Source organism: Adiantum capillus-veneris, chromosome 18 (genome assembly GCF_014529385.1).
Source record: "Adiantum capillus-veneris isolate H3 chromosome 18, ASM1452938v2, whole genome shotgun sequence".
NCBI lineage: Eukaryota > Viridiplantae > Streptophyta > Polypodiopsida > Polypodiales > Pteridaceae > Adiantum > Adiantum capillus-veneris.
The window spans coordinates 57,919,654-57,932,136 of NC_140948.1; the positions used below are offsets into that span (position 1 = coordinate 57,919,654).

The 12,483-nt window shown below is 43.6% G+C and overlaps 1 protein-coding gene across 2 annotated transcripts; it reads right to left on the bottom strand.

Annotated features, from left to right (window-relative positions):
- Nucleotides 1–2,830: 2,830 nt before the first annotated feature.
- LOC147435718 (uncharacterized) lies at nucleotides 2,831–5,377 on the bottom strand. Of its 2 annotated transcripts, none has more exons than XM_086488692.1 (2): nucleotides 3,628–5,377; nucleotides 2,831–3,481 (listed from the first exon to the last, which is right to left on the bottom strand). In XM_086488692.1, the coding sequence occupies exon 1, from the start codon at nucleotides 4,700–4,702 to the stop codon at nucleotides 3,704–3,706; it is 999 nt and encodes a 332-aa protein (XP_086344818.1). In that variant the 5' UTR covers nucleotides 4,703–5,377; the 3' UTR covers nucleotides 2,831–3,481; nucleotides 3,628–3,703. The 2 variants fall into 2 exon arrangements, with proteins under 2 accessions (XP_086344818.1, XP_086344817.1); XM_086488691.1 differs by having other exon boundaries at nucleotides 2,831–3,494.
- Nucleotides 5,378–12,483: the final 7,106 nt, after the last annotated feature.

Here is a 12,483-nt window from a genome sequence, read left to right on the forward strand (position 1 = left end):
AAATCCTTGATGTTGAACAACTAAGGGGTGGTGTTCGACTATTGTAGAAGGCTTGGGAGAGTGGAAGTCCTGAATGACTGCCTTCCCTCCGTAGTAGACCGCCCATTTTCCTTTGGCTCATGCGGCATGTACTTTTCCGAGCTCTTTGCTTTTGTGTTTGAGTTGTAGTGGGGTGAGTTCCTCTACAATCCAAAACTTGGTGTCCTTTAAAAGGCATGATTGTTGTAGTAATTACCTGAGTCGACCTATTCACAAACTCAAGAATGGCATCCCCGCTTAGTATGGGCTTGTTAGGCCCTCTAGAGGTGATACATTCTAACCCATTGAAGGAAATTGATGTGCTCCAAAAAGTCATTTTTGGTCATTTCCCATGTTGGGGGTAGCCCGCCAATGCGAACCTTGAGGGTGTTCTCTTCTTGGAACTGGCATTCTTGGAGCTGGCATTCTTGGAGCTTTGTTATCACACACGTCTTCACTGTAGCAAGCGTCGTTCAATGGACTTGAGTGACCTTTGCTTCAGCTTCCTTCACTTTGGTTGTGGCAAGATCGGACATGGAAGCAAATCGAGCCTCGAGCTTGCTAAGGCGAGCTTTGAGGTCTTGGTTTTCTTCCATGGCCCGATTGAGGGACGCTTGGAGTTGTGCAATTCGATCTAATTTTCTTGGATCCGCTAAGACAACAACAAATCTTGGCCGTGTTCTCGCGGGAGTCTTTGGGGTGTTCCCCTTGGATGTCATGCTTCTGATTGGCTGGACTTCCTGTGTCTCCTCCTGCAAAGTATCCGACAGCTCTCTGCCCACGGCACAAAACAACCCAAAGCGAGAGATGTCATGAGCTTCGATACCAATGTGAGAACTTGAATGGCATATTTGTCTCCTCCCAACCTATTCTTATGTAGCCTTCTACCTAAGCCCCAAACTCTAGGTATGCCATCGAAGTGGCAGGGCCTTACCCTAGAGTCTGCGCCTAGAGACCTTTCCTAGTGAGCCATTATTTGGGCCTTGCCCACACGACCATTGTTCCACATACACCCATTTTCCTTGACCTAATTATATAATAGTTTAATGTACTCATGATCCTAGCACAAAGGATGAAGAATAGTCTCTCCTCTTGTGTGTTTTTGAATAAGTTATAGAATAGGTTTGCTTTGTATAAACAATGATTATAGCATGGTTATTTTGTTAGAGACTCATGATGAATGAGGGTTATCATCTCAGGGCCTCCACCTTAAACATGTTAGCATACTGTGGGAGCATCAAGAGAGCTAGGTGTCATGTAAATGGGAGGGCTTTTAGATCAAACACCCCTTAAATGCAAGTGATACCAAGCATCTCTAAAAGGTGAAAGCCCCCCCTCGAGAGCGAGGTTATCATACTTTCAAAGTATGAAAAGCTTTATGTTGATTGTTGTTATATATATAAATAAGATTCTTTAAATCTACCATCGGATTAGTTAACCCGATGGCTAGTGGGTGGCTTTCTGTGCTTGATGTTTTAGATCTTGAGGAGTTATAGAGATTATTGAATTGGACTTTAACCAATTTGATTACTTATTGTCGTTTAATATTTCACCTTTAGAATTGGATTGACCAAGGTGATCATATTTCACATTCATTGGCACTTACTTTGTTGGGAATGTTCTAATAATGTGCTTAATTAGCTGTCCTTTTTTGCATATGTTTCCTATTTTGTGTTTTGAGGTCCATCTATTATATGGATCCATGAATTTGACATGTTTCTTAAAACACCTCTCTGTGCCTTTATTTCCTAATTTTGTTGCAACGGTTTTAGGTCCATCTATTGTATCCATGAATTGCCTAATTTTATGGGTTAACATCATCAGTGGGATTCCAAGCAATGGCTTGAACCCTGTGTTTGCCTTTGCGGTTCAATTGGAGTCCTTGAGCTTATTTTGTGAGATCCATCTATTCCATCCACGTACTTGTCATGTTTCTTAAAACACGTCTTTCTGCATTTGTCCCTATTTGTGGTTTGAAGTCCGTCTATTTCCATGAATTTGGTGCAATCCTTAAAAAACCACCTCTTCCAATTCCTTTTTCCTGTCCACAATTTGTTGATGACCACCACTATATGATATCTTCTCTTCTCACGAGGTGAAAGGAACTCCCAAAGGTGGTCCTCTAAGGCAAGTATAATTTTCGGTGGTAAGTAGGGAGGCTATATATCCCGAGGAGGGTCATATGGAGAAAAAGAATGACAATTATTTAAGAAAAACAAAGGTTGGGAGGCAAGAAGGACAGCACTTGGCCCATGGTTGGCCCATTCTCATTTCAATAATGAGAAAATGGTAATATACTAGTCTTTGTACTCAATATCACAATTGATGATGACTTCTAGCTAGTTTGCCATTTATGCAAGCAATGGGGCTCAAGAATAGTTATAATTAGTCTTCAAGTGGGTACTATATATGATTAATTATCAATTAAACATATGTAAAATTATTGTGGGTGAGCTCTCACTCTCTATCTCTGTGGAATTGAATTATCTGTAGCCATGCTCTCTCTCTCTCTCTCTCTCTCTCTCTCTCTCTCTCTCTCTCTCTCTCTCTCTATCTATCTATCTATATATATATGTGTGTGTGTGTGTGTGTGTGTGTGTGTAGCCATGCTCTCTCTCTCTCTCTCTCTCTCTCTCTCTCTCTCTCTCTCTCTCTCATATTACACAAAAACAAGCCATGCGCAACCCAATATTACATATCATTAAATTATATAAACATAAACCTCATATTGATTAGTTTTCTAAATTAGGGCCGGCTGCAAAACATCATATATTTAATATCCTACTAACCTAGAATAGAATAGGAACCCGTATAGTATAATACATTAACATCAAATCCAAAACGTCACATTATACTTTGATTTCAATGGCCCCAGATTTATTCTGTATTTTCTAATGCAAAAATTAAGGTAAGAGTTGATGAGATGGGTTCATTGCAGGTTTCATGGAAAGCTTGGAGTGTTCTTTACAAAAGCTTACAGCAGGGTAGAGCTATAGATTGATGGGAAACTGAGGCTTAGGACTGCACTGGAGATTAATGTATTATAATCTTGGCCTATGCGATACTGAATGAAGTAGGTGAGTGTCATCAACCTGGATGCCCTATATTCTCCCTATAATGATAATGAGCTCTGTATTAATGAGACAACCATTGATGATGGCCTATTGATATTGAGCTTTACATGGTCACCTAAAGCACTAGTTGTAATTAAAGCTCCTTAATTAGAGTTGATGACAAGCTTTCAAGCTCTGCAGGTTTTCTTAGCTATCTAATTATGATCATATTGTCTATGTTTCTAGTAGCTCTAGTGGCCCAGTAAGAAGTTGTCCCACCTGGCTTCACATGCCTATCTAATTCCGAGCTCCCTCATCGTTCTGCATCCGCACCACCGGCCGCTTACATCATCTCTCACCCTCCACATTGGGATACCGTTTGCTCCTATCGGTGCTTCGGCTTCGACACCCTTCACACAAACTCTGTCATAACAATCCACCAATGTACACTAATTGCTACATGTGCCCCTCATGATCACCTTGTGCTCAATTGCAAAAAGTAGTCACACAAGCTACTACTGGCATTTTCTTTTCGAAAGAGAGTGTCGCATCTTACATGAAAGAAGAGAGCTCCTGCCGCCGCGGCGCTTGTGCACTCGACGAGGGCAGCTCGATGATGTCCATTTGCATATTTAGTTGCATCCGGATACAAGAAAGCCGCTAGAAGAGGACGATCCGGCCGGAGGTTCCGAATGAAAATTCGCATTGGTATCAGTCGCGTTCGAGCACGTTCCTGCGCCACTGGGTGGTTTCGGGCGCTTGCGTTTCTTCTTCTCGTACGCAATGCCGCGCGCCTTCGCTTGATGTTCTCTCACTTCTCGAAGGTAGAGTCGAACCTGCCGTGCTCCGAAGGGATTCGACTCTGGCTTGCCTCCGTTCTCCTCGAAAGCCGCACGCAAGCGCCCAATGAGTGCATCCAGGCTACCCCAGGCTTGACGAAGCGGACATTCGCAAGGGCCCGGCGGGTGTGGAAGCCCAAAATATGGGCACCTAGGTCCATGCACTTTGGTCTTGCCAAATTGGTCCAAGTATCTCAGAAACTGAAGCACATGCTCACCATTGCATCTTGACAAGGGCAAAGGAGGCTTGCTATTTCTCAAGTACTGTCCAAATGTGTTCCAATCACGCCGTTTCTGTGATTCGTATCTACTTGGCGGTGTCACTGGCTGAGTCGGTAAACAGCTGCCGCGAACACCACCATTTTGACATGGTGGTATACCACTACCAGATGCGGGTATCCGCACCGAATTACTGCTGCCGAATACCGGCATGCCGCCACCACTCTGTGTAGGTCCTGCCAGAATACCACCTGGATTAAGTGGTCCAATACTACTGCCTCCTAATATTGGGAAACCACCTGCTGATGATGCAAGTGCACCATTCACACCACTGAGATGAACACCATATTGATGATGGTCTCCAGGAGATTGCAATCGCGGCATAGGTGGAACGTTTGCGGATGCTGCGGCAGCGGTGGCGGGCTGATAGTCGCAGTTGATGTGATAACTTCCGACAGCGCCAAACTGGTCATGGTGATGCTGGTGCTGCATCATTAATGCATTAATCATGAATTGATCATTGGTGTCATGACAGGTATGATCAGAAGCTGAGAAGCTGCCTTCATCATTCATGGTGTCAGGGGGCAGGGCTTAATAATGATAGTCTAATTAATGATGATGGTATGTGAGCCACAAGCCTTGAACCCTAGCTAGCCCTAACTGAAGATCAACAATAAGGCTGTTGATGTGAAGCAACACTTTTGCTTGAGCTGAATGAAATGATTGTAGAACTATGCTTTCAAATCTGTGGGGTGTTTAGGAGGGGGGGGGGGGGGGGGGGGGGGCTTAATGCTGGTATTAAGGTGATTAAGCATTAATTAGCCTTAATGGCAGATCATTAATTGCAGGTAGTTACAAGGGTTTAACTTTAGAAACAACTATAATACTAAGGTTTGATATTGAGTGTGCAGCTGCAGGAGCTAGCCCAATAATAGCTATCTATTTCTAATTATATAGCCCTAGGCTTTTACACATGTATGTATGCATACCTGACCATGATCCCCTCTCTTCAAGGAATTAGCAAGGATGGAGAAAGACTGCTTATTGAAGCACACACATAGAAAATTCACATAAGTAACAGAATTTAAGGGGCTAGGGTATAACAGGAAAAGGGTGAATTTATAGTAATTATTTATAGGGCAGCTGAGGGTTAGAGAGAGAGAGAGCGAGAGCTTTGAGCTCAGCAGCAGAAGAGAGTTGATTGGAAGGTTTGGAGCTTGTGAGACAGAGAGCGAATCTATCTAGAGAGAGGGAGTGAAAGAGTACGTGTGTCTGTCTGTGAAAAAGAGAGAGAGAGAGAGAGAGAGAGAGAGGGGGGGGGTGTGTGTTAATGATGTGCGGGGGAGAGAGAGAGAGAGAGAGTGTGGGTGTATGTGCGTGTGGGGGGGGAGAGAGAGAGAGAGAGAGAGGGTGTATGACGTGTGTGTGTGTGTGAGAGAGAGAGAGAGAGAGAGGGTGTGTGTGTTGGTGACTCAATGGTGCGGGAGGAGAGAGAGAGAGAGAGAGAGAGAGAGAGAGAGTGTATGTGCGTGTGGGGGAGAGAGAGAGAGAGAGGGTGTATGACGTGTGTGTGTGTGTGTGTGTGAGAGAGAGAGAGAGGGAGAGAGTGTTTAAAGGTGGAAAGGGACAGGAGAAAAGGCAAGCGACAAAATGGGGTCGAGGTCCGCCCGGACGGGACGGAAGCGGCAGAGGCACTTCCACTCCAGGGCCCCGCCCCCTCGCCCAAAGGCGTCCTCCTACTCATCATCCTGTTAGAGAGAGAAGATAAAGAGGAGAGAAGAGGGAGGAGAAAGGGAGAGAGAGTACCAATGGTCATCCATTTCCCAAATATACTACGCTCACAGGAAGAAGATTGATGTGCATTATTTTGTAAGCAGCCGGACCTCCCTTTGCGCACTTTGAAACGATTTTCCAATGAGGGGCCTCTCTCCATAGGGGTATGTTCATACCGTTTCTCAACATTCACAACTCTTATACTGGCTATGTAGCCAGTAGGGATAGTGGGGGATTCTTATTCTCTTTTTTCAGAAAATATGGCATGACAAGCGAATGTGAACTCTGCTCCTACTTGTACTCGTGAAAATGGTGCTAATGAACTATCTATTATGAGAGAATGAGCTTTCGTCATTTGGAGGGTACTTGCCTCCTTTGAGAGGCAATCAAATTATTGGTGGGCTCAGACTCCACACCAGCCCTCAAAGTCTCTCTTGTTTTGCATGCATGCTTAGTTTACACTCTGAATGGACAAGCTTAAAAGTAACATCTGCCATCAATCCTTCAACAAATGACGATTGGCCACGTGGCTACAACGCTTGTCTTTATCCTTGTGGGGTCACAGGTTCAAGGCTTCCCCGTGTTTTGCACTGAAAAGGTCATGAACATGGTCCTTGTTCGGGGGAAAGAGGCCACCCGTTCGGATGGCGGGTCCAAAAACTAGCGCTTCCTTTCATTCTCCACCCATGCTGTCCCATGAAGGATGCACGCTCAGAGCTGGAGGGCTTGGACCAGCAGTTTGAACCAAGCATTAACCTCTTCCACTCCTAGTATCCCAACTCAAATATAGAGGAGAGGCACGACTTGCTTGCCTCCTTCTCCTCGCTCCCCCAAAGAGCATGGACGAGACTCAAATTTGAGAGCTTGAATCGAAGTCCAACCAAACCTTGTTTTTGTGGTTTTACTCATATTATGAATCTCGTCTCCTCTTTTTTCTATAGTTTTGAGTTTTCAACCCTCTAGTTTGATATCTCAAAGCCCTTGCACACGTAAAGAAGGAAAGCAGCTACATCCACAATTGAAGAGCTATCCATCAACACTCACTTCTTTGTACACATTGTAGGCAATTTCTGACCTTGGTTCGGGGAGTATAGTGACTCTGGCAGTTAATGTTAGAGGATTGATCAAACGGACGTCCACCTGGTCAGACACGTAGCCGAACACCACATTTGTACTCTATTAGTTTTCCGAGCTAGTGTAGTGATACTCTGTATCAATCCTGATTCCAGAGTAGTAGATCAATCCTTGATTTAGAATGTCCTAGGTATAAAGGTCAATATCTTTAATGTGAAAGGGGGCTTATGTTTAGAGAAGAAGGAGCTCTACAAAACGTACGTTCAAGCTACGAAGCTGCTAAACTTGCAATCAACTTTTCTAATGATTGGGTAATCAGTTTTCAATTCCGAAACTTGCATTGTCTTCCTCTCTCTTTGCTCTTTCCTTCAAGTGTAAGCCTCGTCAGTTTTGTTGTGGTTCGCGACTACGCGTTTGTGAGCCTTAATTACAAGTTTGAGTGCTTAAATCATTGTTTTATGACGTTTTGACCATAGGAGAGTGTTTTTAAACCATAGGGCGACATTTTTGAATAGTTTTATTGCAGTTTTCAAGACCTTTTTCATGATAGATCGTGATTTTGGTACCTTGTCGGCAGGATAGTGCTCTAGGTGTCCTAGACCTCCTCCTAAAGTTCCGTTGCATTTCGAGTCCATTCGAGTGCCAAAATGGCATGATGACCTAGAGTGGTGAGAAAGGACATAAACAGATTTCCCTGATCATTGAGTGATTGATTTGCTTGTCAAGTTGTTGCGCTAACTTGTTAGGTTTACTTCTTGAGATTGATAACCTCAAAGAGTCTCCATGCCCCATTTGAATCACTTCCCTGAGTATTGACATTATCTTAGTGCCTGATAACTATGCTACAAACGCTCCATCGCAGCGACCAGGTGTATGCCCGTTTGATCAGCCCTAAATACAACGTCCTAGATTGATGGTTTTATCATTCCAAGAGGAATATCCCTAAGTCACAAAATGTCACAAAATTTCAATGTATCAACGCCTCCATTCACTTGTGTGTGTAGCCTTTCCACAATGTTTCAAATTTCATATATCTTAGAAACTAGACACCAAAAATTTCCTAAAAGATTCGAAACACATTGTTTATACATTTTAATTAGTACAACGGTGCCGCCTCCAACGATGCTATGTGGATTTTCTCAGCTTAGACATGCCAACACTATCTACATGCTGTTAGGACAAGGGTCTTGTAACCTAAGAACTAGGATGGTCATGGACTACGGCCAAGGGTCGGGCTAGACAGTGTGGACAGGGGATCTCCGTCTAGGGCAAGGGGCTAGGAGCCCGCCTATATAAAGGGAGGTTAGGAGAAGGATCTTCAGGCTAGTTTCCCTAGTTCTTACACTGGTATCAAAGCTTAGGTCTCTCTTCCACTCTCTTTCTAGGCGTGGTCACTTTTGGCTCCTAAAAATAGGGCCTTTAGGTGAGAACCGTGGCCTTTGAAAGGCTTTTTCCAAAAATAGCCAGGGGACTGCCGCTAAATCGGGTAACTCTTCCCGTTTTGGAAGCGAAGCTATGGTGCACGATTTTCCGTGTGCTTGGGCTTGATAGTAGCGCCCTGGAAAGAAGGGGGAAAGTCGAAGAGCTCGGGGCCTCACAGTGCTCAAGCAATCCACACACAAGCTCCCATCTCCTCTCGTTGTCTCTGCGCACTGCCTACGTTGTTTTTGGCTTCAAAAAACGTTGATTTTCACATTGAAAGGCCAATTGGCAATTGGTTTTGAGCCTTGGCCATTGTAGGTGGCCCTTCCCACAAGCATGGCGTCATAAGCAAGAGCCTCTACATACGCGGTTTTGACCGGCAAGATTCTTCTCAGTTCTCGTGATCCGGTGGAAGGCAAACGACCACAAATTTTTGTTGAGCAGGAATAACTCAGTATTCCGAGCCGGCTGTAAACCAGATTTTGCAGTTTCGCACACCACAAATTCCAACCGATTTGCCGTTTGCATAAGATGCAAATCCAGTTATCGGCCACTATGAATTGATCGGTGTTTTCAAGTGCATCGTCAGTTGCAAGTCAATTGTTGATTTCGCGGTTTCTTGGGATTTAAAATCCGACTTAGAATTCGGCGTTCGGTTCAGTTGAAAACATAATTACCCAGTTAATTATCGCAACTTGCTATGAGCTCGTTCTAAATCAGAGTTTAAAAACATTTGCAAGATCATTCATCAAGTCTACATTAGACGACTTGCAACTTGCTGGACTGCACACGATGCTCGACTTTCTCGACACCTTCAATGTCATCGGCAATTTGAAGTTCCTCGGTGATTTCAACTCTTCACGAATTCTACCGTGGCTTGAAATTCACCTTCTTTACGACCGCCGACGAAGTTACCACGGCTCACCACCGGCCTCTGTGTTCAATACGGCTACGAGCTTTTTTGCACTCCAAGGTACTGTTTTCTCTTTTGTTCACACAACACAACTTCGCCATGAGAGGGGTTGTCAATCTACCAGTTATGACCAAAGAGGTCCAACATGTCCAAAATAATTCGGTTGTCGGAACAAATCGAGGCACGACCAACGTGGTTAGGAAGCGACTATCACCATCCGACTTTCAACGTGCAAAAAGTCAAAAATTATTTTTTATTTGCTTAGGAACGCATAAGAAAAAGCAATGTCCACATGTCTGACAAACGTAAACATGATGCATTAGTTAGTGATTCGACATAAACTCCATGTTTTGGTGCAAGGCATAGTAGTTATATGTTTTTATACGTACAGGTGACTTTTTCAGAGTATTGCCTATTTTTTTTCCATTTGGGTAGGATTATGCCCTAATTTCTTTTCTGAAATCATCATTTTTGGTACAACCAATTTCACGTGCAACACGGTTTCTAAATCGTGTTACCATTGACTTGGGGGGCAAGAGCAGTGGCAACCAAGTTTAGGGAATCTACATTAATTAGGACCTCATTTCATCGAATCACTACCAGTCCCATCGATGCAAGACATTTTTGGTAGTAACTTTTATGGTAGCCACGGGCTTCTACTTTTATATGCAAGGCATGCTAGAAAGGAGGAACGACCTCCGCCACTTCATGGATTACGCTATCACACTCAAAAATCTGTCACGGACAGAATCAGTGACGGATTGTTTAAAATGATTGTCGGTTGTTATTAACACACAACCACACTAAAAGGAAACCTAAATCTAGGACTTATTTCAGGGGCAAAGTGCCAATGCTAAGTCGTCCTCATACAATCATGACCCCTGCAAGGTAGGTGGATTGGAATAAGTTTTCTGTTACCTCTCTCATTGGGAGTCATACCGGAAAATTGGGAAATGCTTATATGATAAGCTGCGAGTCAGGCATATGATGCGTAAGATCACATAGCTTAGCACAAGGAAAGTTCCTCAGCCCAGCATGCTCTTCTTTTCGTTCTTCATCTCTTTCTCTAAGGAACAAAATGAAAATCTTCTACGAAGTTTTTGTTACATATTTCACTAGTGAGTTCTCGTGAGCCAAGATGCTCTAAAACTCTCAGCTAGAAATTGGCCAAGGTGCCATCCACATTACTCTTCATTGGTTTGACGATTGAACACTAATTGCCATGAGGGCTATGACACACACACGCTGGCTAAGAGCCATTGCTAAATCTAGGGTAAGATCCACTTGTTGGTATTCCTTGGATGATTGTTCTCAAGATCGAACATCTCTACCTAGTGGAGTACACATTGACGTTAATTGACAAGCAAGCGTCTTGTCATTACGGATGTCATTACGGATGTTTAGGGTGTCATTTTTGCACTACATGTTTTTCGTGCGACACTCAAGTGAGTTGTTGGTAATCTTAAACTCACACCGGCTGATCTCTACCACGGAGTAGGGACGCAGCAAACAGTTGTGACAACAGGGTTGCCCATAAGAGATCAGTAGTTCACTTGTGTGGGTCTCCTGCTCTCTCTATAGCACTACGGAGTGTCTATGGACATACTGTTTTGGGGTAAGACCCGGTGGGTGATTGCTACATCACCCCATATGCATTAAGGATCACAGTTTGATTTGCATTGAGGATCACAGTTGATCTCTCCCAGTTATACTTTCAAGGAAATAATTCCGCAATCTACCACGTGGTGGCAGACGAACACACTTTTCAAGTTGATCCCACTCAATCTGTACACGGTTAACTATGTTGGTTACCGTTATCTCCTAGTTGAGCAGTTTCTACCAAGAGTCTTATCAAGGGGTTTTGACTATGTAGATTCTAATCCAAGGGCTTGGATTGCAAAGGCAACACCCAGGGTTCCCAGTGCAATGCTGTTTGTTTTTTCAGGTAGGGGACGTGCTTCTCTCCATTTGCATACAGGTAAGTGTACATTATGTTCAAATCTCCAGGTACGCATCTACTGATTTGGTGTCATTCCATTTTTAGTATGCTTTGCTTGGTTTTTCAAGACGTCTAAGTACGCTTAACTGTTACAGAGCCATGCCAAGGGCATGTCGGCACAAAGTATTTTGGGCCAAGTGTCCAATCGATCTTTCTGTCTTATGCTGTTACGAACCTACTTGTAGGGTCAATTTGGCACATGTTGTCACATAGGATACAATATGGTCTAGGAACTCAAGGAGTTCGGTTTAGCCCGTGTGGAGCAAGATAATGAGGGTCCCTCTCACTCTGGTCCTGAGTGTTTTGCAGTTCCTCCACACACAAGTACATCTTGTACTTAATGGATGTCGGCTTTTTTGGCCATCCTTCTTTGAGACATATTCCACATGTGGTGAATATGAGTCTCTGGGACTGACACTGGCGCCTAATTCTTAATGATGTGTCGCGACAAATTCCCTACATGCTGGTCGCATCCGTTTACTCGACTATTTGGAGCACACCGTATCAGGAACAATTTCAGTGGCCAGAAATTGTCGGGTACTCAGTACAGATTTGTTGCGATGACAACTGCTGTGAAACCACCTTAACAGAGGTTCGTTTCTACATATAGCCAAGTATGCTAAGTTATTGAGAATGTCTCATGGTTAGTACCGAGGTGTGACTGATCTTTCACATTCTGTTATGGTCTGAATCTTGTTGAAAGGCTTTCACTTACGTACCGTGGAAAGTCTTGTCATGGAATTGTGGTTTGGATAAATTTGTGTTAAATGCATGCACACTAGGTGTTCAATAGTTTCATACATCAAGGACTTACAAGGTGTGCTGACAAAGTAGTTGGCAAGTAACCTTCATTAGGGATGAACATGTAGTTCTATGTGTTCCAATATGTTCAAAAGACTGACATAAGGACACACCCTACTCTACATTAGGAAATTTCGAAGGTCATTTGGAGGGCCTTCTAAGAAAATGTATTTTTTGCACTCTCTCTCTAGAAAATATGGTGAATAATAGAGGTGGGTCTTTCATGGTAAAAGTTCAAAAAGTGTACTTTAAGTAGATTCCTTACTCTTCTGAACATTCGTTCATAATGATTGAGGGATAATCTTCTTTTCAGTTGCATTGAATGAACCTCGTCAATATGGAGGGAATGAGGCTAACATAGAGGGACGAAGG